Genomic DNA, 25,653 nt, shown 5'->3' on the forward strand with positions numbered 1-25,653 from the left:
ATTGTTAGTTGCAGCACTACAGATTTTTTTGTATCTGGGTTCAGTTGGCATGAAACAATTTAATCTAAGGGCGATTTGATTCAATTAAGTTTCTTTTAGCAACTTTTATACATCATAAAATACCAAATGCCAATTCAAACAATTCAGTTCAACTCGATTCAATTTGACGAAGAAGGTGAGTTCAATGTACAGTTATTAAACATTTGTAAATCCAAGGCACAAGTTAAAAGAATGACATTTATATTTGAGGCTAAATTTTGACCCTAAAATGTCAATGAATCGATTTGATATTTTCTACAACTTCTAGGATAATCTTTCCTCCTACTTAGCTCAATAAATCTTTCAAAATTCAGCTATTTCTAACTTTTCTAAATTTTCTTTACTTGTTACTGTCTCTTAACAGCGTCGACTGTAATCAGAAGGTAGTTCTTCAATAAAAAGAATCCCCCTAATGTGGCATCAATTGACTGTAACTGATTAAAAATGAGGGTTCATCTCAGTCAGGAACCTCAGTCATGTCAGAGGTGAATGTCAAATACTTGATGTGATATTAAACTAAATGACACTATGCTTCACTGGAGGTTTTCTTGTGACTGACACATCTCTCTCCTTGTTTGAAACTCTCTAATGAAATCCAACCAATATTCTCTAATTGTGTTGGATCAGTTTCAGTAGATTGCATCAGTACATGAATAGAAGCAGCTGCAGACTTCAGCCACCAGATAGATTTAAATTTTAAATGATCTCTAGGAATAGAAGAGGAAGATGGCTTTGGAACTATTTTAACCCTAAAGCTGTAATTTTAAAAATGACCACAAGGTGGCAAAACACATTGCAGCAGCCCTATTACACCATCATAGAAGCTACTAATACCAACCTCATACAACAATTAAAATCTCCTAAAATCCTTTTAACAGTTTAAACCTCACCGTGGAACAATAAACTTCATTTCTTTGCTGGTTTTGTTTGCTGAATAAAACTTAAAGCTGCATGACGGTTTCTCAGGACTTCTAACAGCAACATGAGACTGTTCAGTGTTTAGATTCGGGTCATTTATCTGAAGAAACACAGAACAGGATCTGAAGAGGATGTTGATGGAACAAGGAGATGAATAAATAAAGGTAGCACCAAAGTGATTCATGATATTAGAGGATCGGTTCATATTGAAAGTGGCAAACTGAGCTCCAAAATATGTCAGTGCCGGATCTTGATGTAGAATTTAAACATGAGCTTAAACTGGAGAAGTACCTATTATATGAAAACCAAAATTACAGACTGGCTATTTGTAACTTCAGGGTGAACAACACCACAGTTCCCAAAGTTACTGGAAGTTATAAAGGACTGGACAGGAATCAGAGGATCTGCAACCTGTAATGACAGCTGCCTGGAGGAAGAATATCACATTTTGTTTGAATGATAGAGAAAAGTACTTGTCGAAGTATATTTTAAACCATCCAACTATATTTAAATTAATTTTGTTATTATAGTCAGATATATCAAGTTATTTGATGCCTTTTTGAAGAATTTGTTTAAAGGACGGAGGTCGAAACAGTCAGGAGCCCAAATGAACATTGAAACATGTTTTTCTTGCTGTAATCATTCCTCCTGTTCATACTGACCATTAGAAGATCCCTTCATAGTACACTTACAATGGAAGTGATGGGGGACAAAATCCACAGTCCTCCTTCTGTGCAAAAATGTATTTAAAAGTTTATCTGATGCCAATATGAAGCTTCAACAATCTGAATTAGTAAAATAAAGTAGATATATACATCTTTCTAGTACAAAATTCCCTCTTTGTGGTTCCCTGTTAAGCTGCAGTGGAAAGATAGTAACAAAAAGGGGAAATTTGTACTAAAAATAACTAAGACTTTGGAAGATATTGATCGATTTCACTAATTTGGACGACTGAGGTCTTAAATTTTTGCACAAAATGAGGACTGTGGATTTTGTCCCTCATCAGTTACTCTCCAAGCGCATTAGGAACAGATATCTTAATGGCCAGTATGAACAGGACATTTATAATTATATTACATTGTGTCATTTGTCAGATGCTTTTATCCAAAGCGACAATCAAGCTAGGACAGTGACTCAAAAGAGCCGTGGTAAAAACTCTCCAGTTGACAAGGTACAAGTGGTTTTTTTTTAATATTAGTAAGAAAGAGGAAGGAACATTAAGACTGATTACAACAAGAAAAACCTGTTTCAATGTTCATTTGGGCACCTGAATAGTGTTTTAAAGACAAACTTGAAAAATTGTGAACATTTCCTTTAAATACGTTAATTGAACTTCATTCCTGCCAGGTGCCATTCATCTGTTATGATTGTATTGTATGTTTTGTTTCTACTCATTTCCATGCAATTATTGTGTCAATAAATCAAATCTAGAATTAAAAAAAGATTTAAGGTGTGATTTCATATTAACAAGATTGTGACAAAGTGAGTGAGAAGACACCATTTGTCACTATTTTCACTATCAGTGCCACCGTGCTTGTTTATAGTTTGTTTAGCCATAGATCCGGCATTTATCTGTAACTTGAAGACACGTACCATCCCGGGTTTGTTTGTGGTTTGCATTATGTTTGGTTTACCAGCAACATTTTTGGTTAAAGTAAAACACAGACAATTTTACAAACTTATTGTTAAGTTTAGTGATTGTTTACTGGTTAAGTTCTGCATTTCATTAGTTAATCATTTTCTTTGTTACTTACCATTCCCACCATGTGCTCCACAAACAAAAGGAGGAGGCACCCAACTACTTCCTCTATTTATACACCGGGTTATGTCATCAGTGATGTCACTGGGTTAGACCAAGTATAGGGGGATTTATGTTATTTCAATAAATGTTTGGTTTAGTATTGATATGATTCGTACTTGTTTTGGCTCAGGCTGAGGTTTAATGCTGTGGATGTGTTTTGTGTAAACAATGTTGACTGATACAAGTAGCATTGTTATATGCCAGGTGGTGTAAGGGAAAGGACACCCCTGCAATAAATATGGTTCTGCCTGATAGATTGGAGACCCTATTTAAGGGGAGAGGGCAGAAATTAAAGGATGACGGTGTAGCTGTGTGCACGTGATCATGCCTTAGTTTGCTTTATCTTGAGTTAAGCTAGTTAACTTCGATTTTTGTTTGTGTTAATTTCAACTTTTTCTTTGTCTTTTGGTTCACTGGACTGAATAATCAGTTTTTACTCATTCAACAAGAGTCTGAATCTGCCTCCAACCACCTTCCTAGCAACTATAGTCAGGCTTCCTCACAAAGATCAATCTCCCTTTTCTATCACTGAGGTTAAACGTACAATATGTGATTTCAGCCGCTAGGGGTCTCAATCAAAACAATAACAAAAGACGGAGTGTGATGACGGTGTGAAGTAGCAAGGGCTCATGGGAGTTGTTGTCTTCGTTGTTAAATAACCAGTTTCACAAACACAGCGCCGCCGTATGCATCTTGTGCATGTTTACTCTTTGGTAGAGGAGGTATGACGCCATTGACATGCGACCAAATGAAACAGTCCGTTACTTTGATTAAATTACAGATTTCTCTGGGTTTGAAAATTGTTGGAAACATTTGAGATAATGTAAGTACACAACTCAACAACATATATAACATAGGTCTAGTTGTTTTTAGACATTTTAATGTGGAATAATTACATATTATAGCTTTAAGGATAATTCAAAAAAATAATAAAAATACCTCCCTTTCTATTTCACTAAGGACACCAGAAACTGTATCCAAGTGAAAAACAATTACATTACGTGTTAGATTAATCTACAAAACACTTTTATATTCTGGGAAAAAACTCCTCAAAACTAAAATTTTTTTCTCTAAATAATGAATTAATTTACTTCTTGTCTCTAGTAAGAAAAACCCAGTTTTATTCTGTGCTGTTTATTTTGTAAAATATAACAAAAGAAACAGATAAACAGGTAAAACAGTGAAAATAACCACCCGTTACAGTTCATAGTTTTTCAGTGTATCATTTTAATGTACTCTCACAAGTTGGTGAACAGGTACAACTTTGTCGCTCACGGTACTAAATCACACATCCATTGATAGTATAAATAGCCAACCTAATAATAATAGTACACATTTTCAAATACATAAAATCATCAAGTATCCAAGTCTTAAGTTACAGACATCAAATAAAAAGGCATACAAAATATCGCAGACGTTGGAAGTCCAGTTTGAAGCAAAAAAAAAAAAGAAAAAAAAAAAAACAAACTGAAAAAAAAAAAAAAAAAAAAAAAAAAATCACATTTTGGACATGGCAGTTAATTAGTAAACAGAAGGTTTGATAGAGAACAGAAAAAGTACGAGTTCCTAGACTTTCAATTGACAAATATTGCAACAATTAAGCATTTTTATATTAAAAAATAGTTACTGAAAGGAGATAAGTGTGTAAGACTTCCTGCACAAGACAAAGGCAACGATTGTTGTTGTTTTTTTTTTTTTTTTGTTCCGAGTAGAAAAATGAAACACCTTTTCCAAATGCCAGCGGGAGTCGACTCCCGCCTCGATTGCCTTTGTTTCCACTTCGATTGTAAGGCATTTATGGATGAACCATCTGATTTGAAGGAAGGCATACCTCTTTCTAGTCAGTCTTGAAACGGAACCCTAAAATTGAACGGGGTACATAATTGCTCACATGAAATCAAAATTTTTTTTGTTTGTTTGTTTTTTTTTTAGCACATTCTCAGGCAATGTAAACGCACTGGCCAATCAAATCTTTGGGATGCGTTTTGAAGAAAAACAATTACTCCGACATCTTGACGCTTACAATGATACACGACTCAGCGCTGCCCTTCCCAATTTCTTTTTTTTGTTTTTTGTTTTTTGTTTTTTTTAAACGGGCACATGAAGAGAAAACACGGTGATTCCGGTTCACACAACTCTTGTTTTTCCTTTTTTTGTTTTATTTTTTGACACTTCATTTTGAACCTGGAGAGGGAAGGGGACAGTAGAGTTACCAAGCATGGTTTTCCAAAGAAAAATACTTCAACACAATGACTAAGAAAAACAAGCCTGCCAGGTAATAAGCTAGCGAGGTTAAATTGAACTCGTCAGTTGTTTGTGTGTGTGTGTGTGTGTGTGTGTGTGTGTGTGTGTGTGTGTGTGTGTTGGGGGGTGGGTTGGGGTGGTTGGGGGGGTTGGCGTGGCTCAGGGTTTGGCTCTACTGGATGCAGCAGTTATTGCGATGGCCGTTGGAATCTTTGAAGCGCAGACGCATCTTTGGACGATATTTCTCCAGGTAGAACAGCTGCTTACTGTTGAACGCTCCTCGACGCTTCCTGAGAGGAAACAACAGGAGATCAAATCAGCTCAATTTAAACAGACATTTAATATTAAATTTACAGAACAAGTCTTTATTCTTTTAGAGATGCCGCTGGGACAAAATCACAAGCTCACGTACCAAGTTATCCAACTTATGAGCCATTTTCTTCAACATATTCAGGGTTGAGCGATATGATTGTGTATTGACAGTATGAAGTTGTCGACTATGCTATAATTTTTTACTTACAGAGCAGGACAAAAAAAACTGTTAGCTGTTCATTCAACATCTTTAAATGTATTTGACCATATTGGATTTTAAAAGACTTTTTACTTATATGATTTAAGTAATTAAATTTGTCGGGTAAAAAACGGACATTCCTGTGTAGTTATTTTATCCATATCATCCTCTCCTCATTATAACATGCAGCCAGTTCAAATAAAATGCCAAAATATTGTCATTTTTAACTCTCTAAGAAAATCCAGATTACTTCAAAGCAAAGCAATGAGACCTGTGGACATTTTAATCAATGACACATCACTACCTCAACTTCCTGCTATTTAATCACTAACTGATATCTCAGTCATGGCTGATCCATCCCTCCCTGCAATATGACTCACCAACGAAGCAGGATGATCTCAAAATTAGTGTCTAACTGATACATATTGTTGATATTATCAGCTGATTTTGGCATATTTGTATATTTAAGCCAGTAAGGAACAAGAAACTGCTGCATATAAATAAAGATAAAGTATATTAGAGGTTGTTTAGAAGCCATCACATAGTTTGAGAGAACTGAAGTTTGTTTTTCGAACGGTAAAATGTCCAACTGACTACATATCTTAGTGACAATGAGCTAATAAATCATTAATAACAACATTTATGTGTTTGTTGAAAAAGCAAACAATATGAGCAGATTTATCGTCTGATACTTTTAATTACTCAAATATCAATATGGTTGGGGCTCCCATTAAGGCTGCATGTCTCCTTCTTACATCACTTCCTGTCATCTCTTAAATACCCCAAAAATCATTATCTAAGGAAATAAAATCATAATTGTTATAAACCAAAATAATCCTGCATCAGTTTCACTGTGGCACGAACTATCAACAGGTAAACATAACGTTCATCTGAGAATATAACATGTTGACTTACTGTCGAATGAACTGGACAGCATCTTCATATTTCATCCCACATTCAATCAAGGCGAGCGCGACCAGAACAGGAGCTCTGCAAGGAAAACACATTGTTTTTATTAAAAAAATACTCAGTTCAGTGATTTGTTTGGGTTTCGTCTCGTCCGGTTTCAGAAAGACTTTCATGAATCAGCAAAAACAAAAACATGTGAAGGCGACCTCCGTATCTGTGACTGAGCAGAAGTAATTAAAGGCTGAATGTGAACGAGAGCTTTGTCTGTACGAGGTCTTAATTAAAGAGTTCAGGGAGACGACGCTCGGCTATTTTGGAAACTCAGCAGACGGCATGAAAACAACCTGTCTGGTGTCTGAGTGTGACGTCATGTAGGAACAACTATACAGTAAAAAAATAAAGATTAAATTAATCAGAAAATTAATCTGCAGCTGTTTTGATAATTGATTAAATGTTTCTGTGATTTTTCAAGCAAAAATACCAAAAATTTGATGGTTCAAGCTTCTCAAATGTGAAGATTTGCTGTTTTTCTTTTAAATATATGAAAGTTAATTGAATATTTTTAACATTTTAGACCGTTAGTCAGACAAAACACACAACATGAAGACATCATCTGGGGCAGTTTTTTAACATTTCATAGACTTAATTAATCAATAATATAAATAACTGATTGTAGCTCTACATCTGTCTTAATTTGTATCAGTTATTTATATGTATTCATAATAACTATGACTCATTGAAGAGCAGATAATCTGTCAATACCAACATCTTATCTATGTCTAGTCGAGCTTTATCTCGCTCATATTTCTCTGACCTTGTTTTATTATGTTGTTGTTGTTTTTGTTGTTGTGTTTTTATTTAATTTTGTGACACTTATTGTCTCGCTTGTAATAAGAGATCATGTGTCTCAAGAGACTTCCTGGTTAAATAAAAATACATGTAGTTACCACAGTCTTTCTAAAGACATCAAAATGAGATAATGTAAAGGCTTCTAATAACTGCATCAAGCTGTTTATTGTATCATTACAATTAGTGTGTCTGTGTTTTTGATTAATCAATTAAATGTTTAATGTATTTCATGCCTGAAATCAGTGAAAAAGGCTAATTGCAATTTCCCAGAGTCCAAGGAAATGTTTTTAACTGCTTGTTTTGTCCAAAATATATTAAATTTACAACAATATAAAGCAAAGAAAAGCAACAACTAGTGAATATGAGCAGCTGGAACCAGCAAAGGTTTGGACTTTTAAATGATAAATGACAAATAAAATGACTAAAACTGCAGTACAGAACACGTGTCACATCCCCGCCAGCAGAGATCACATGTCAAATATAAAATGCTGCCGCTTGATAAGAACATAATACTTTAATCTTAACAACGGCGAGAGCTCACCTCCCCAGCCCCGCCACACAGTGGACAGCGATGCAGCAGCCGGGCTCCTCCCTGAACTTCAGCTTCAGCAGGTTCAGCCAATCGTCAACGATCTGGTTGGAGGGAGGAGCGCCGTCGTCGAACGGCCAATCCTGGAGGAGAAGAGGCAGAGAGAGAGAGGGAAATGACATCATTGGCCCAGTTTCTTGGAAACCAAAACAAAAGAAGTGTGAGGGCTGAACCCGGCTGCAGGGAAAGAAAAATGTTGTTGTAGGGGGAGGGACGCTTGTAGGCTGGTTGTTTTTCCATCTGTATCTTCATTTGACATTTCATTTTATTTCTCTTAGTGGACACACATTTATGAAAAGGTAGAGATAGAAAAAGTTGATGTGAAATACAAAACTATCTGTTCATACGTCATTAAATTTAGTACAAAATGCTGCTGAGGGAGGCAAAAAGCTGCTGGATGACACTTTATTTAATTTGCACTATAACACTTTATCACTAAATTGACAGAAATTTGTTTATTATATATAAAACCAAACATTTGCTGGTTTCAGCTTCTTTTTTTTATTACTTTTTAACATTTTTTGTCAAGTTATATTGTTGTATTATACATCTTTCTGCTCCCTCTATACACAGCACTTTACAAAGCCTTTTATCTTTACTATTATTACTATTATTATTATCTCAATCAAAGTGTTTCTAATGTACGCCATATCTAATAGGCACATTTTTGGATGAACCAAAAACCCAAGTACCACCCACTAGTTGCACCTTTCTAGTTAATGGACCAAATATGGCGTCACCCATGTCCCCTTGCCTCTGTTAACCTTGGACAACGACTGGCCTGAAGTCACATGACCATATATCCAAGCCATCTTTGTAGATGTCCCATTGGCTGATATGTGTCTGGATGTACATGATTGGTCGTCTTTTACATATATTTTTTTATACCTTTTTTCATACCCAACTTACTTTATTTAAATGTTGTTTGTGATGTGTTTTATGACGACCCTGATGAAGCCGAAACGCGTCAGGTCAACTAAGTGTTGCTGGAGTTCTCATCTTCCTGGTTTCAGCTTTGCTTTTATAAAATGAAACATCTTTCCATTTTAGACTGTTGTTGGAACAAAGCCTGCACTTTTAAGATGTCAGCCTGAGCTCTGGAAAATTGAGGTTACTGCTTTTTTTTTACTATTTTGTGGCATTTTAAACACCAAACAGTTAATACAAGAAATCATCAACAGATTAAATACACTAATTTATAAGTGCCTCATCACCTAATCGATCTTTAAGCAAAGAAACGTGTTTTTTGAAGTGTTTGGGAAGGACTGTGATCATTTCAACTCTTTGGGACAAACAGTAAATGGTGAAAATGATAAACAGCGTGCATTCAGATCACAGGACTGGAGTAGCCAGCCGGCGGGGAAAAAGTAGCTACCTGATTATAAACATGTAGTGAATTATTGTAAAGGAGAATTAGGCTTCACACAGTCTGTAAACCGCTATTAAAGGCCCCATGACATGAAAAATACATTTTCCCAGTTTTAATTCTGTGTTAAATGTTCATTTATCTCTTGTTATTTGCCACATACGTGTCAGAAAATCAGTATGTGAGTATTCATAAATCTGTATTTTCTCTCCTTGTAAATGGTTTCAAATGTTTGATGACTCATCCTGCACTCAGGGACGTTAACAAAAAGTTCATCCAATCAAACGTGACTTTGGGGCGAGTAGCTGGCCGCCACACCGGTCATATAAAACCACACCTTTTACCGTCTGTGGGTTGTAGAAGCTACCAGAGTGATATGGAGAGAGACAGGAAGAGATGTGTGTTTGGATATCAGCGGGCAGAAACTGTTTTCATTTCCAGAACAATGTGGCAGAGGTCTAATTCATTCATCTCTCCCTCGTCATCCTCCTCATCTAACAACAGGTTTGGGTGAGTGTGGAGCCAACAGTTCTCTGTAGCTACGTATTGCGCTACACTCTGTAAGCCCCGCCCACTTTTTTAGCGGTCCAATCAAATGCGAAAGATTTGATTTAAATCCCTCTTGTAACTGTACACCGCTCAAATATTCCTTTCACTGGGAAATACGTCACAGTACAGAAGCTAAAGATGCTTTAACTTCTGTTAGACTGATCAGAACTCCTGTAATTAAGAATCATTAGACCTTATTGATTATGTTTTATTCATTGACACCTTCTGGTTTAAATAAATCAAATCACGCTCAGAGGTTTGTAGGTTTGAACCACAGACTGTATAAAAGTATGGATGTAGTTGCCGTGACGTCACCAGTTGGTTTCTGAAGAGCGGTTTTGAAGCTCAAAGTGAGTCGCTCCGGCCGTCGCCATCTTGGCAGTGCGTGACGCTGTCTAACTCCCAGCCAATCAAAAATGGGCAAAGAGGCGGGCCGAATGGCTGAAACAAGCCACCTAGCGGCTGGCGGACCTGTCACTCAAAGCAGCCATGTCCTTCATTATGCATAACTTTACAGCTTAATAAAACTTAAATGGAGGAGTTATAAAAAAATTCACTCCCCGCACAGTTGTCATGAAAGAGGAAATTAGCTACAGAGACCAAACCGTTGTTTGTACCAGGCTGTAAACATGTTTATTTCTGCTGTAAAGTTGGGCATTTTAACATGGGGGTCTATGGGGATTGACTCACTTTTGGAGCCTCAAGTGGCCGTTCAAGGAACTGCAGTTTTTGACACTTCCTCATTGGCTTCATTTTACAGCCCTGGTGGTCGCCGCTTGACTTTCACTCCATATCATAAGAATGCTTGATTGTGAAGAAGTTGTAAAATACATCTGGTTGCCAATTTATTGGGACGTACTACGGATTTGTTAATGGTTAATTGTGGATTAGTGTTTTGTGAGGTTTTGCAAAGACTGCTGATATTGTCAACATGTCAAAGAAACAGCGGGGGTGAGTATTCCTTCATAGCTAGCATAAACTTCATCAGCTAACTAACAGTTTTCAATTACCCTTAAAATATCCAAAACTTTCAAATACATATTTAATACATATATACATATTTTTCACCCTTTACGGGCCTAAGATGAAAGAAGCTATAAATTGCCTACATGTTTTTAAATACGCGTTTATAATGCATCTACTAATGGGTCTCTCTCTTTTAAAGCCTCAAGTGGCCATTCAAGGAACTGCAGTTTTTGACTTCATTTTACAGCCCCAGAGGTTGCCGCTTGGTTTGGACTCACCAGAACCTGGATTCCCTCTTTCACCACCAGGGTGGCGTCATAGGTGGCCTCACAAACTCTCACGACGGTGGTGACTCCATATTTCTTCAGCTCCTATAAAAAAATACATTACGTGATTTATTTGAACAAAAGAAATACGTAAAAGGAGGTATTATGATGAAAGTAGGCGGCCAATAAAAATACAATCAACTGCTCTAATTATCCAACTCTGGAATTAACTGAGGTTTGTCTTCCAGTTTCTGTCATCTAACTCAAACTTGCGACATGTTTTCAGATGTTTCGTTATCTCCTTTTTACTCAAAATATTGAACAAATTATCTTTATCCTTATGTTCCCTAAATCCAATTTCTAGAAACCAACTACTTTAAATTGTAAATGAAATCTGACTAAATGAGACAACTTTTAACTGATGAGGCTCACCTCGATGAACTTGTTCAGGGTGGCGTTGGTGGGATTGTGGGTAATGAGGAACCTCATGTTTTTGTAGGTGATCTCCACAGGGGCCGGTCTATTCATACGAGCCATTGTGACAACGTAAAAAATAAAACTTAACAAAACCAGAATGTCTTCCACAGAGTAAAAACACTAATGTAAACACTTAGTTAAACCCGGAGGGAATGTCAAACAAAAAAAAAGGTCCAATGAGCTTCCAGACACCCAGAAACAGAAATCCTTCGTTCTTCTTCCGAGGTTGGCGTAAATAAAAAATAAAAAAAAATATGAAGGCTGCGACAGGCGATGGGGGAAATGTGGGGGGAGTTGGCGGCCGAAAAAGGGGCGGACAATCAGAAAAAAAACAAAAAACAAAACTCAGAACCCTCTCCTTTAGAATAAAACAAAAGAAAAGGAAGAAAAAAAAAAACAAGGCTGGTTCCACCTTGATTCTGGCCAGGCGGAAGCCGACGAGGGCAGTGTGCAGCGGGTGGAGTTACCCCATCCAGGCCGAGTTGTCGCTGGTTCTGGGAGGCGTCCCGGTCCTGCCAACTTTTCAGGGGTCCCTCCTGTGGCTCAAGTGCGTCGGATCGATGGTGAGTTTGGCTGTTCACTCGTCTGCATAGGCGGCGTGCTGAGCCTGGCAGTAGTCCCCACTGCCCTTCAGAAACTCCATAAATGTGTGACCCAGAACACCACAGAACTGCTGCAGGACACAGAGGGAAGGGGGGGGGGGGAGGGGAAGGGGACACGAAGAAGAAGAAGAAGAAGAGGAGGCTTTTTAAAAAAAATACACAAAACACAAGGACACAGGGAGCTTCTGTTGGATTCTGGTGTGTCTTGAATGCATCACAGGTGCTCTTTGGTTTGAGATTCTTGCTTTTAAAAGTATGTTTCACTCTGAAAAACAACTAAACTGCTACTAGTGATTACAGCTGATTGACAGAATATTATAACCTGTTTCTTAAATCTGAATATTTTCTAGTTTCTTTAGTCCTTTATGACAGTAAACTATCTTTAGGTTGTGGACTAGGTTGCATCTTGGGCTTTGGGAAACCCCAATTTCTGACAAGAAAGACCAAAACACTAATTGATTAATCAAGAAAATAATCAACAGATGGACTGATAATGAAAGTAGGTGTTAGTTGCAGCCCTTCTGGTGACATTCTTTGTCTTTGTGCCAAAGTTTGATGGCAGAATATCCAAAACACCAACACTAAATGTTGGGTTTCATTTGATTGATGTTAAAGGTGAGATATCAACCAAAAATTACTGTATATTTGCTTGATTTTCCTTCATTGTAAAGCATTATAAATGGAAAACATTAGACTGTTAATCCAGCACGTTGGACTCTCTCTGACATTTTACAGAACAAAGGATTAACTGAAAACACAACAACAGATTCGACAGTAACCACAAATATCCGTTCAGTTGCTGCCCTACTTAAACTGCTGATATTGGAAATTTTTTAATCTTCCAACCTTCTCTGTTGTTGACGTTTCAGTATTGTCACACTGTGGCATCATACACACCCCAGACTCCATCTACACATTTCACCCATGTGGAGTAATATCTTTTACAGCCCGATATCGGCATTGATGCTGATACTGCATCCTAGTCTTGTATTCTCTTGCCTCAGAGTCAAACCCCAGTGGATTATTTCCAGAGATCCCATTTTACACCAAATTTAAAGAAGAAAATTCAATCTTTATCTTTAAGAGTTTCCTGCAGACACCATCCAATTATGCCACACACAAGATATAAGGCAGAATAATAGAAAAATTTTTCTTTACATTCAAATACATTGAAATCAGGCCTTAAAAAGCAACTTGTTCCAGACAAAGGACATGAAATCAAACAAAGATAAATATTTAAAGTTATATCCACGTGTTAGTGTATCGTTCAGTCTATGAGTTGCCAGAAAATTGTGAAAATGTATTTTAGAATTTCCAACAGCTCAAGGAAATGTATTAAAAATGTTCTGTTTTGTCCGACCAACAGTCCAAAACCCACAGATATTCAGTTTACTGCCATATATCACACACAAAAGCAGCAAATCTTTAAATTTGAGAAGCTTGAGCTACAGCTGCAACGATTAGTCGACTGATAGAAAATTAACCAGAAACTATCGTGATAATCGAATAATGGGGTTTTTCAACTTCTCAAATGTGATTTAATGTTTTTTTTGTCACACGTGACATTGAAGGGAATGTCTTTGGGTTTTTGACTGTTGTTTGGACAAAATGAGACATTTAAAGACATTATCTTTGACTCTGGGAAATTATAATGGGCATTTTTCACTATTTCCTGACATTTTTTGAACAAACTGATAGAAGAGATTTCAGCAGCGTTTCACTTTATTTTGACGTTTTCGGTCTATCTGACCTTCATGAAAGCAACATGACATTTTACTTACAAAATCATTAACTGAGAAAATAATCAGCAGATGAACTGACAGCGGAAAATAATCGTTAGCTGCCGTCTTAGCTGGAACTTGAGAATTGTTGGCGTTTTACTTTGAAATCTGAGAATTTTACTTTGAAAAGCGACTGAAAACGATTATTCAATTATCAAAATGGTTGCCAATTAATTTCCTGTCGATCGACTAACTGATTAATCGTTGCAGCTCTAACATGGTGTTGGACAAGGTTGATCAAGACTGTGAGGTGTGATGTCCATACTGAACAGGTGAAGATGAGAGAGTCTCCACCAAAATGTCAGATATGATGATTCACAGGAAGACAGCAGGAAAAGGCAAAAAAAAAAAGGAAATCTACCTGCCAGTGTGTTATATAAACTTGGACTGCAGCACTGTGTAATATCCTTACTAATGGCTGCCAGTTTACAATAGGAAGAAGGATGTGTCATTCCTGACATCTCGGTCACATCTCTGAAGGCTGAACTCAAACATGAGGCCTTCAGCTGGGCTTTAACATCCACTCTGTTATTATCTTCACCATCACCATCATAAATCTGACTCACAAATTGGTTTCACTGCCATTTAACTTTAACTTTTACTGCCTCACATGGAAAAGACCTGAATGTCCCTCCATTTAGTGGGAATATTTCTCTCCAGCTTGTGCTCCAAATACTAAAGCTAAGCTGTTAAAGTATGCTTTGTTAATCCGGCATTTCCCTGCTGAAAGACAGCATTTGATAGGAAATGTTGCATGCTAGCTAAAAGTAAGCGGTTAAATGACTAAGTAGGAGGTGATATAACTTGAGAAGGAAAAGAAGAGGCATGAAACATTTAAAAAAATAGTCTTTTTAACAGGAGACATGTTATTGCATTTCATGACAAGGCTGTAAAGTGTCCTTTGTGTGAGCAGACTGGGCGCCATCATATAGCGTTAGAGGCCTATAGAGGAGCTGTGAGATGGACTGACTGTTACACGCTGCTTCCAGGTGACAAATACGACGCCTGGTTAAAGCAGCAGACAGGTAGTTTATGTCAGAAAACACACATGAAATGTCATTTAAATGTTTGGCTTGTTTTACAATAAAAAAATACGTCGATTATATCCGACAGAAACTTCGAGTGACTAAGCCAGGACCAGCCCCGAGCTGCGCAGCCGTCAACCGCTTCCTCACCATGACGAACATTTCACCAAAACCTTTTCATGACGCTTTAATAACCGCCAAAACACCAGTTCAGTCGATTCGTGTTACAGTAAAAGTGTTAAATTAAATGTTAAGCGTCAGAGTCGCGGTGATGTGAAGCCGGTTTTTCGCTGAGCAGGCCGTGATTTCACCGAAGGAAAGGCCAGCTGGTTACGATTTACAACTACAACACAAGCCGAAGAGGAGACAAACGGAAACAAAATGGCAGCAGTGTTAAATAAAAATAACATGTTACTTACTGGGATATGCTTACTCATTGAAGATTGTAGCTTAATCATACAGCCGGTCCCCAGAAAAAGGTAAAGATATGAAACGGTTCTCCACCATACAGTCCGGTGCTGTTTCTCCGAGCGGAGCCGAAATCTCCCGAAGTGACAGGACGAAGAGCCGCCACATCCTGTTAGAACTTTCAAAATAAAAGACCCGTATCTGTTACTAGGCAGAAGAAATTTCAGATCCTTTACTGCAGTAAAAGTACTAATACTGCAATGTAAAAATACTCCATTACAAGTAAAAGTCCTACATGAAAAATCCTACTGCAGTAAAAGTAGTGGTTTGGTCCCTCTGACTGATTTATATATTATATATTATTATACATGACATCATTAGATAATTAATAGTGAAGCAGCATGTTACTGTTGTAGCTGCTGGAGGTGGAACTAGTTTCAACTACTTTATATACTGTTAGCTAGTTTAGTCCAGTGGTTCCCAACCTAGGGGTCCGGCCCCTTCAAAGGGTCACCAGATAAATCTGAAGTGTCGTGAGATGATTAATGGGAGAGGAGAGAAGAAAAAACATATTCTGATACACAAATCTGTTTTCAGTTTTTGGACAGGTCTAGGCTGCACTCTTTAATTTACAGAGACCCAACATTCCCCCATGAGCAAGCACTTGGCGACAGCAGCAAGGAAACACTCCCCTTTAACGGGAAGAAACCTCAAGCAGAACTGGACTCTAGTTGGGCGGCCATCTGCTTTTATTGGTTGGGTTGAGAGAAAAAGAGGAAGGGAGAGGGAGAGAGAGAGACACAGGGAAGCATAATAACAACAAAAATTATGATAATAATAATAGAGATATGACTAGTAATCTTTTGGTTTTACACTGTTGGTTGGACAAAATAAGGAATTCCAAGATGTCACCATAGGCTCTGAACAACGGTTACAGACATTCTTTTTTCACTATCTTCTGACATTTCATTGACCAAATCAAAATAATGATAATCATTAAATGTTGTAGCTAGCTAGCTGGACACCAAGGTTACCCACTCTGATAATTCTGGAAATTTAATAGGGTTTAATGACTTGAAGAGGAATTTAAATTAAATATTTATTAGACAAAATATCTTGAAACTGGATAGTTTTTGTGCCAAAAAAATAAATTTAAACATAATTAGACAGTTGGCTGTTTTCAAATACTCAGAAAATTCTACAGAGTTTGGTCGGTGGCTGGTCAAAAATGTAGGTGTGTACTTGTTCCTACAAAACATTTAAGTGTTTAATTAGATATTAAGAGAATCTCTACCTCCTTCAAAAAAATTGGACCAGACACCAAAAAGACTTTAATGACTTTTTCTTAATATTTGGATTTTTTATGTTTAATTATTATTATTATTATGTTATATATATACTTTTATATTTTCTTTAAATTTTAATTCCCTACATGAAGGCAAATGCTTTCTTCTCCTCATTGCCAACCAGCTTGATGGAAGAAAGATCCTGAAAGTAGTCACACTGAAACATATCAAGTATGAAAATAGAGAAAACAGAATATAAGATGCCAGTCATGGGTACGTTTTTAAATGCACAGTAGAATGTAAAGTCCAACAGGTTGCTAAAACACAGAAATCCTCCCCCAAATTAATTTGTACTGCCTCATTATCAGCATGTCAGTCAGTAAAACACTTTGAATTGCAATAATCTTTATGAAAGGTGCTTTACAAATAATATTTGATTGATTGATGGACCTCAGTGTCCTCAATGATAGCTACAGGTCGCCCTGAGAGCTGTTATAAATATGCAAACATCTATTCCTCCTTCATTTTAACAAGATTTTAAAAACATCATCCCATTTTGAGGCCATTGTGGTGCATAACATACTACTGCAGTAAAGATAAAATCCTCTCTTATCTCATCTGTCTGTCAAACAGTCTTATTCTTACCTTTAACCGCACACACTCGAGTCTCTCCAACCTGTTCTTGAGGTTACACGTGAATTTCCTGAAACCACAGAGATACATGTGAACTGGCATCACAAAATCTTCCAATATCAGTAATATGTTGTGTCGAGTGTACAGAACTTTACTCCTGAGAAATACTGAGAGCGTTTCCTCTCAACAACACTATAATATATACATTATATGTGCGTCTTTTATATGTAGTTTTCGTATTTTTATATGTTTTTTGTTCTTTTATTCCTTGCAAGCATTTGTGTTCCCATGAGTGACACACCTTCAGCACTATTTTGAAGGGAAACCTGATTAACTTCCTGCTTTTTCTACATTCAATTGTGTTGAACTTGATGCAGCTTTTGAAACCCCACCCTGAAAATGTGAGGTGTTCTGTCCAGACATCTCTCTGCCTCCATGCCGCTGCTGCTGCTGCACAGGTCAGGTGGTGACTGCTGCTCCTTCTCCTGGGACACATGTGGAAAGACACCATCAGAAAACATCCAGAATAATAAAGATATGACAAATCAGCTGTTATTACGCCTATAAAATGGACTTTTCCATAAGTCACTGCATCCACTTTGGCCAATCATAATTTTACACTGATTGAATATGAAGAAATTGTGATAAAAGAGTTGTATTTTTCACACTTTAAAGGGTCAGTTCACCATAAAAAGAGAAGAAAAAAATATTTACCTCTAGTTGTATCTAGCCATGCACGCACCTTGCGTAAATTTTTGGAAAGACGCGACACTGTTGAGTTTTTCAGTTGCCATTTTTAAATGCTTTTAGCAATGGGCGGGGACAAAATGGATAAACTCTTTTATGAGTATTTTATATCATTATATTTATTATATCACAGTAAAAAAAATAACTGAGAAACAGTTAGAATGATTAGAACAAAAATGTAAATTAAGATATAAATAAAATTAATGGATAAATAAATATAAACACATAAATAATAAATGAAACAAAATACATACATAAAAAATCTAATTAAATACAAAACATAAAATACATCAATAAAAAATAAAATAATAGAAATGTTTGCTTTGGCTAATCCAGCAAATTAAATACCTGACAAATCAAGTTACCTCCAAAAATCATATAAAAATCCAATATTATTATTAAAATATTTGATTGTAGATAAGTTTAAATTGTCTCACAGTATATATGATCATATTGCTCAAGCTTACTTTCAGCACTACAAATAAATCCACCTCCATCTGTATTGGAAAAGTGGAAAAAGTAGCAACTAAAAAAAACAAAACTCAAAAACCACATGTGCCTTTATCAGCCATCCTTTGTTAGGATTGTATGTTTTACATAACCGCTGTTTACATTTAGGTTTACATCATTAACCAGCTCATTAAAGTTCATGCTGAGAAGCTGTCAAGCTGATTTCTGAGATGACTGAGTCCTCATTAAATTCAATGAATCGGGTCATTTGATGCTTTAGTTCTCTAGTCATCAGAGTCTAAAACTGAGTCTTCAATGTTGAAGTCGGAGTTAGATAAGGACCAGATATCAGCCTGTAGCAGAACAACTGGAGTACAGAGAAAGAGGAAAGTATCAGAAGTAGTAGAAGTATAATCATAGTATTAGTTGTAATATAAATGTAGCAGTATCAGTAGCAAAGATGCAGAAGTAGTGACCATTGCTAAATAGTACAGTATATATAAAAGCATTTAAGCCATTTGAAAACCACAATTATGTTGTTACCTTTTTCTAATAACACATATTTTAGTGTTTATAAGTTGTAACTAATGGCTTTATTGATGGTTAATAAATCATTCATCAATGACAGGCTGATAGATCAACAATAATCCATCAAAAAAGGCAACTTTGAGGTTGTAAAACAATTATTTTATATACAGGTATGTCACTTCCGATGTACTTTCAAATACCTTTCAAGAAGTTTCCTGCAAAGAACCTTGTAATTTGGTTCTAATTTTAGGGAAAATAGAGACTGTTTGAATTTTTACACTCCAGTTAAATAATTACAGTTAAGTACACAACCTAGAGATCAGCTGAGTATGCAAAAATGCAAAGATTTGTCTACAAACAAGCACACAATTCAACATATATAAGACAATAAAGTTACCAACAATAAATCAATCGTAAATTAATATTTACTTGAGTTTATAATGAGCTTTGTTTTCAAAGAAAAAATCAATTTTCCCTGTAATTAGAACCAAATTATTGGTTCTTTCCAGAAAAATTCCAAAGAAATTACGCAGAAAACTTTCAGAAAACTCTGACCCATAAAATAAAGTGTTATCAATCACTTTGTCTGGTGTTTATCGTCCTCCAGCAATAAACTGATTTGTCTTTTTGTTAAGTCCTTTAATTTATTAAGAAGACACCACAAGAAACAGTTCAACCACTTACGTTCTGCTACAGAGCATCTGAACCAAAATCTGTTAAACATCTTATTTACAGAACTTGTTTTGATGGATTTATACAAGTACAAATATGACTTTTATAATAGAAACCCATGTCCTGTTATTAATGACTTACTCACCATTGAATAACCCGTAAAGGTTAGTAAGTCTTTAATAAAAGGGACGTGTGTTTTTGGCTCTCTAATAACCCATTGAGCTGAATAAAAAGTTTTGCTGGAGGAAGATAAACACCATCAAATGTGTTTTTATAATAAAAAACCTAAAATATTCCTCATATTCCTATAACTGTTTATTATGATTCAATAAAGCATTAATAAATGATTAATTAACTACTAATAATTCCATTAATTACAACACATCAACCTGAGATTAAAAGTTCATTCTTGACCTTGGAAACAGTTGTTGACAAGACGATCTCACCATAAGGTCCATTTAGTAGCTATTCAGGAGCTTTCGACTGCGTCTCAGGATCTTCTTTAGCAGATTGAGTTTGCCTGGTTTTTATAAGTGTAAAGATGTTCTAATTCCCATTTTCCCTGAGGATTTTAAGGACATCGTATCCCTGTCGGCTTAAAAGTTGAGACTGATTGTTGGATACAGTAGAAAGCTCTGGAACAGCTACTAATTTGACCTTGTGGTTAGATTGTTTTGTCAACCACATACAAACCCTGTTATATAACTTTTCAGAGAGGGTACCATCTTATTTGTACAATAATAGAAATACTGAAGCCTGAACTGAAATGTATGCTGAAAAAAACTAAATTCTGCTTTTAAACATTTTTGTTGAGCTCCTACTTTAAGAAACATTTTGCAGATTTGAGAGTCAGACGGCAACTCTGTAATGCAAAGACCATCAATAACAGCAGCCATTGTCTGGCGCCCGTAGTTGTGTGTTTTCATCTCTCTGGAATAAATACTTTTGCTCCTATATCTTTCTGGAAGCACAAACAGAGCTGCTGAGCTCCGCAGTTTCACTTTGCAATGAGACAAAAGCACCTCTGAATGGTCCTCGCCGGCAGCCAATGAGCTCAAAGCAGCAGTGGTTCAGTGTCTACCAGCAGTCGGTGGGTGCCAGTTTCCAGCCGGATGCCTCTGGGTGTTGGGGGCAAAAAGAATTTTCTAATCTGTCACCATTGTACCAATTGTGTATAAAAATTAATGTGCGAGTTAGGCTCTGCCTTCATATGAAGGCTATCAAATTCCAAATCACAGTTCATGAAAGAGTTCAAACAAAGAAATGAATGACTCTGAAGATTTCAAGGTAACAATTCCACGTCTAATTTTTTGATTTGAGTTTCGTTTCAGCACAAAACTGTGAATGGATACAGCAGCGTCGGCTTCAAATACATTTTTTTACCGTACTTGTATTATAATTTGACTGTCTTTATGCCTTATTTTTATTCTCGATAATTTCAGATTTAGTTTCTTACACTCTAATAATTCTTCTCATGCACACTTGACCATCTCTTACCATTCTGGTGACAGACACATTGTGTGTTTTCCAGGAGGGCGAGAGTAGAAGCAAAGACCAGATAGATGGTACAGGGATGAGCCTGGGCAACAGGAAGGGAGTGAGAGTGACTGGGAAATATGTGCCTCCTGTGGACTGGAGCAGCGGAGAGGGTCCATCCATCGTCCATCCGTCCACCTGCATCCCCCTACCACCAGACACCCCCACCGTGATCTCCATCGGCCCTCTGCCTCACAGGCCTCCAGAACGAGTTGATGATCCCAGGATGGACGAACCTGCTGCTGGGGACGACTGGACCAGGGAGAAGGGCGTCCCCAGGCAGACCATGGAGGAGCTGAAGACCATCCTGAGGGACAGTCCTCTGCTCAGCATCCGAGGAAGAGATGACGGGAAACCGGGGAGTCCTTATACATACCTCCATGGGAGCAGTGGCGGTGGTGGTGGCCGGCCCGACGGACGGCAGGACGATGGAAACTCACACAGGGCGTTCAGCACCTTCAAACCCAACTCTGACGCTTCCAGAAGGGGGCCCAGGTCCACAGATAGCACATCTATTCAGCTCCCTTCCAGCATGGATTCATCCAGCTCATTCAGGGCTGATGCCAACACAAATAGGCAGCCTGCAGTTAGGACGCACACATATGCAAGCGGTGACTCCTGGGGCGAGACTGGAACTTCTCATCAAGGTTGGTGATGCTTTGGTTAAGTTTATCCCTGATATTAATGAACAGATGTCTTCTTTTACAAACTTTAATTGACTCATAGTTAACTCTTCTTCTTGGAGGACAAATTGTTAGAAGATGCTTGCTCACAGGGCTCCAGCACAGCAGATTCGTCTCAGTCTAGTTCCTGTTTTAACTTAGACTTGACTGGGTTTCAACCATCAGTGGATAATGACTTCTTCTTGTCTATTTTTAGCATGAAAAATGGCCAATTTTCACTGATGTTTTCCCTTTTTGTGTGTGATTTGAAGCTGAAGTGATTTAAAGCGATTGCTTTTCAGTCTGGATCAACATTTACACTATTTGTTGGCAATTTTGGTGTTGTGGTATTCGATTTCAGGATTGACTGGATTTTGATCTGACTTCACTAAAGTGGTCTTGACACCATTGGATTTGTTTTTTTTTCTCAAAATGGGATGATTAGTGTTTTGAAATCAAATTCTCCAGTGGTATGTTTGTGCAGATATTTCACACTCTTTTCCACAGGTAGCGAAAACGAAGTTGTTGAGAGCTCTGGGAATCAGAAGTTCGTTTCAGCCATGGAGCAGATCAAACAGCAGATAGCCCGAGAAAACATCAACTTTGTCCGCTTTGAGGCCACCGACCTCCATGGGGTGTCCAGGTCCAAGACAGTGCCTGTCCGCTTCTTCCATGTAATCACCTTTATGTATCTATCTGTCTATCTATCTATCTATCTATTAGAAAATCCAGTTTTTATTTTTAATATGCTTTTAATTTTAGGATAGTAAAGTGTTATAATAAGTGTTTATGAATAAACTATATTATGAAGGAGGTCTCCATACCAAGTCTTGAACTCAAGTCTCCCAGATCATAGATGACTGCGCTGACTACTGAGCTAAAACAAATGCATCATTGGTGTGCAGACAGACCTCTACTTATTTATACACCCATAACACAGAGACAGCACAGCGTGTAACGTGTAGAGAAGAACTTCAAAGGCGATTATTACTTTGCACTTTTCATTTATTGCCTATTTTTTTACAACTTATCTTTGTGGAGAGGAGAAGGGGAACAACAGTTTATGGAGAGTCCCTTGAGAGCACTTCTCATGTGCCAGTCAGCTTTATCTCTAGCGAACGCCCCCAACTCCGGGAGTGATGTCCAAATAAGGAAATGTGTGTCATGTAGCAGGTGGATGTAATTCCTCTCATTGAGACCTGCTGATAGACATAACAGCAGAGCAGAGGACAGAGACTGAGATAGCGATGTAACCGACCTGTGCGCTGGTTTTGACATGTTTCTTTATCTATCTATCTATCCATCCATCCATCCATCCATCCATCCATCCCTGGATTGTTGTACATTTGTTTGTCTAAAACAGAACTGGATCATTTGAGTTTTGTAGGACAAAAAGTTTGAAACAGTAATTTTTGGAAATATAATCATTTATTTTCCTACCAAGACTTAGATGCAAAATATAAATGTATTTTCTATTCCTTTAATGTAAATGTTGCACCTGCAGGAGAAATCGGTATATGGTATACCGATGCCAAGAAGCTACTTGGAGCTGACTTTGAGCCCTAAGAGCAACGAAGTGGACAACGCCAACACTGCCAACTTCAGCAGCGATGTACTTCTGATCCCTGACCTCTCAACCTTCAGGATCCTACCCTGGGCAGAGCAGACAGCACGGGTCATCTGCGACCCCTGTACAGTGACAGGAGGCCCCCTTCGTACTTCCCCTCGCCTCATTGCCAAGCAGCTCCTCGGTCAGCTCCAAACCATGGGATTCTCCCTGCACTCCTCCTTCACCTATGAATGCTGCGTCCTTGGGGCACCAGACCGAATTGGACCAAAGACCCTCCTGTTCCCCGCCACCACCCTTCTGAGCAACCACGACCTGCCTTTCTTCCAGCAACTAGTGGACAGCATGTACTGCATGGGTGCAGACATAGACAGCATCGCCTCCGCCAGCGGCCCCGGCCAAATGGAAATCAACCTGAGGCCAGAGTTTGGGATTGCAGCCGCAGATAGCGCCTTCACCTTCCGCACCGGAATCAAAGAGATGGCTCGTAAATACAGCTACATCGCCAGCTTCTTCACCGATGATGGTCTGTACAATGCCGGGGTGCTCGCTCACAGCCTGTGGGATGCCAATGGGCGTCGTAGCCTGTTCCACAGTGGAGAGAAGGCAAGCGAGCTGTCTGAGATTGGCAGGAAATGGCTGGCTGGGCTCCTCACCCACTCTGCTGCCCTGAGCTGCCTGATGTCGCCCGGCTTGGGCTGCCGGAGCCACATCGCCAAGACAATCAAAGACCCCAAACGGATGCTGTACGCCACCTGCGGCTGCAATGATAATGGCTGCTCCTTCAACGTCAAGTGCCACGGCGGGAGGGAGACTCACATTGACAACAAGCTGGGCTCAGCCATGGCCAACCCTTACATTGTGCTGGCGGCTACAGTGGCAGCAGGACTGGACGGCATTAAACGCAACCTGAGCGTCGAGAGCGGTCTAAACAAAGCCCCCGCTCAGCAGAAGGAGTTCGCCATTCCCGTGAAGCTCGACGATGCTCTGGAGGCGTTGGGGGAGGACCACGTCATCCGCAGCACCCTTGGAGAGCCGTTTGTTCAGTATTTCATCGCTATGAAAAGGTTTGAGATTGAGACCCAAGAACTGGATGATGAGAGGAACAAGTGCTTGGAGTATTTCATCTAGAAATATGCTTTGTTCCATAATATCTGAAAAACCACTTACTCCTGCCAAACAAACAAAAAACCCGAGAAACATTAGTTTGAATACAAAAGCTTCTTTATTTTATATATCATGTTGATGCCTTATTATTATCATTATACAGATTGTAGATATTTTTCAGAGTCATTTCAAAATAAAGGTACAAATCGACCCTCAATGTGCAAAGCAGTGTTGTGCAATTTTGTTGTTGCTGTGTGAATTTTCAGTTGTTTATTACTTTCAAGAACAATACTGACAGCGACTGCACTCGTTTGAACATAGCGGTCCATAAGTACAATGAACCAATGTAAGAAAAATAAAGGAGGTGGCTTTGTCCAGTCAGATTCTATCCAACCATTTTATTTTCTGGTGTGTAATGACCATTTGAACCTCTTGGGGGTGCTAGCGTAGCTGAAGACTTTTAGTCTTGTTTCCCTGTAGTCTGATAGAGTTCTTTAATTTTATTTAATTGAACCTCAGTATAAAAGTTTGCCTGCAAAACCTTCCATCTCATCACAAAAACACACAAGTAAAATTCTACTTGTGATTAAATGCTTTTGGGAAAGAAGATTCCTTTAAAGGTGCACTATGTACGATTTGGCCACTTGCACCAAACAAACAAATGGCAGCATATCACCAGAAAGCACAGTCCCCACAGTCTTCATATTCTGTTAACAATTAGTTAATTTTTGAATGTTTTAAGCTAAAATTCTGGCCAAATCTTACATAGTGCACCTTAAATATTTAAACATTTTTTTTCACATGTATGCTTATATTTACAATTTATATTTCAGATGTGAAAATCTGTAGATGTTATAGTTGTTGTTGCAACAACTCACATTTTCACATTATGACCATTGACAACAGTTTGAATGGTCAGTTCACCCTATGTAGTAGCTGTTCTGGAGCTTATTATACCACACGATCATCATATCACATCACATTTCCATGTTGTCAGCACTTTAAGGACACAGATGCAAAGCCCTTCAAGTGCTCAGAAAAAAAAAATATTTTGAGCATTTACAACAACCATCCGCTGCTGAAGATCATGCAATGTGATGAAAAGCTCCAGAATGTCTACTCAATAGAATTTAAGATTATTTTCTCAATGTTTTTTTCTTGGACT

The 25,653-nt window shown here is 37.9% G+C and overlaps 2 protein-coding genes across 3 annotated transcripts; one reads left to right on the forward strand and one right to left on the reverse strand.

Moving 5' to 3' along the window:
- Nucleotides 1–3,965: 3,965 nt before the first annotated feature.
- ptp4a1 (protein tyrosine phosphatase 4A1) lies at nt 3,966–17,704 on the reverse strand. Of its 2 annotated transcripts, none has more exons than XM_042393907.1 (8): nt 17,612–17,704; nt 17,232–17,289; nt 15,312–15,478; nt 11,440–12,154; nt 11,020–11,112; nt 7,813–7,943; nt 6,429–6,503; nt 3,966–5,292 (listed from the first exon to the last, which is right to left on the reverse strand). In XM_042393907.1, exons 4-8 carry the CDS (start codon nt 11,542–11,544, stop codon nt 5,175–5,177), a joined length of 522 nt encoding a protein of 173 aa, XP_042249841.1. In that variant the 5' UTR covers nt 11,545–12,154; nt 15,312–15,478; nt 17,232–17,289; nt 17,612–17,704; the 3' UTR covers nt 3,966–5,174. The 2 variants fall into 2 exon arrangements, with proteins under 2 accessions (XP_042249841.1, XP_042249832.1); XM_042393898.1 differs by having other exon boundaries at nt 11,440–12,157.
- lgsn (lengsin, lens protein with glutamine synthetase domain) lies at nt 13,786–24,927 on the forward strand. Its single transcript, XM_042393885.1, has 4 exons — nt 13,786–14,892; nt 21,148–21,799; nt 22,322–22,488; nt 23,319–24,927. The coding sequence occupies exons 2-4, from the start codon at nt 21,190–21,192 to the stop codon at nt 24,510–24,512; spliced, it is 1,971 nt and encodes a 656-aa protein (XP_042249819.1). The 5' UTR covers nt 13,786–14,892; nt 21,148–21,189; the 3' UTR covers nt 24,513–24,927.
- The last annotated feature ends 726 nt before the right edge of the window (nt 24,928–25,653 follow it).

The sequence above is a fragment of the Thunnus maccoyii genome, chromosome 2, assembly GCF_910596095.1.
Source record: "Thunnus maccoyii chromosome 2, fThuMac1.1, whole genome shotgun sequence".
Taxonomy (NCBI): domain Eukaryota; kingdom Metazoa; phylum Chordata; class Actinopteri; order Scombriformes; family Scombridae; genus Thunnus; species Thunnus maccoyii.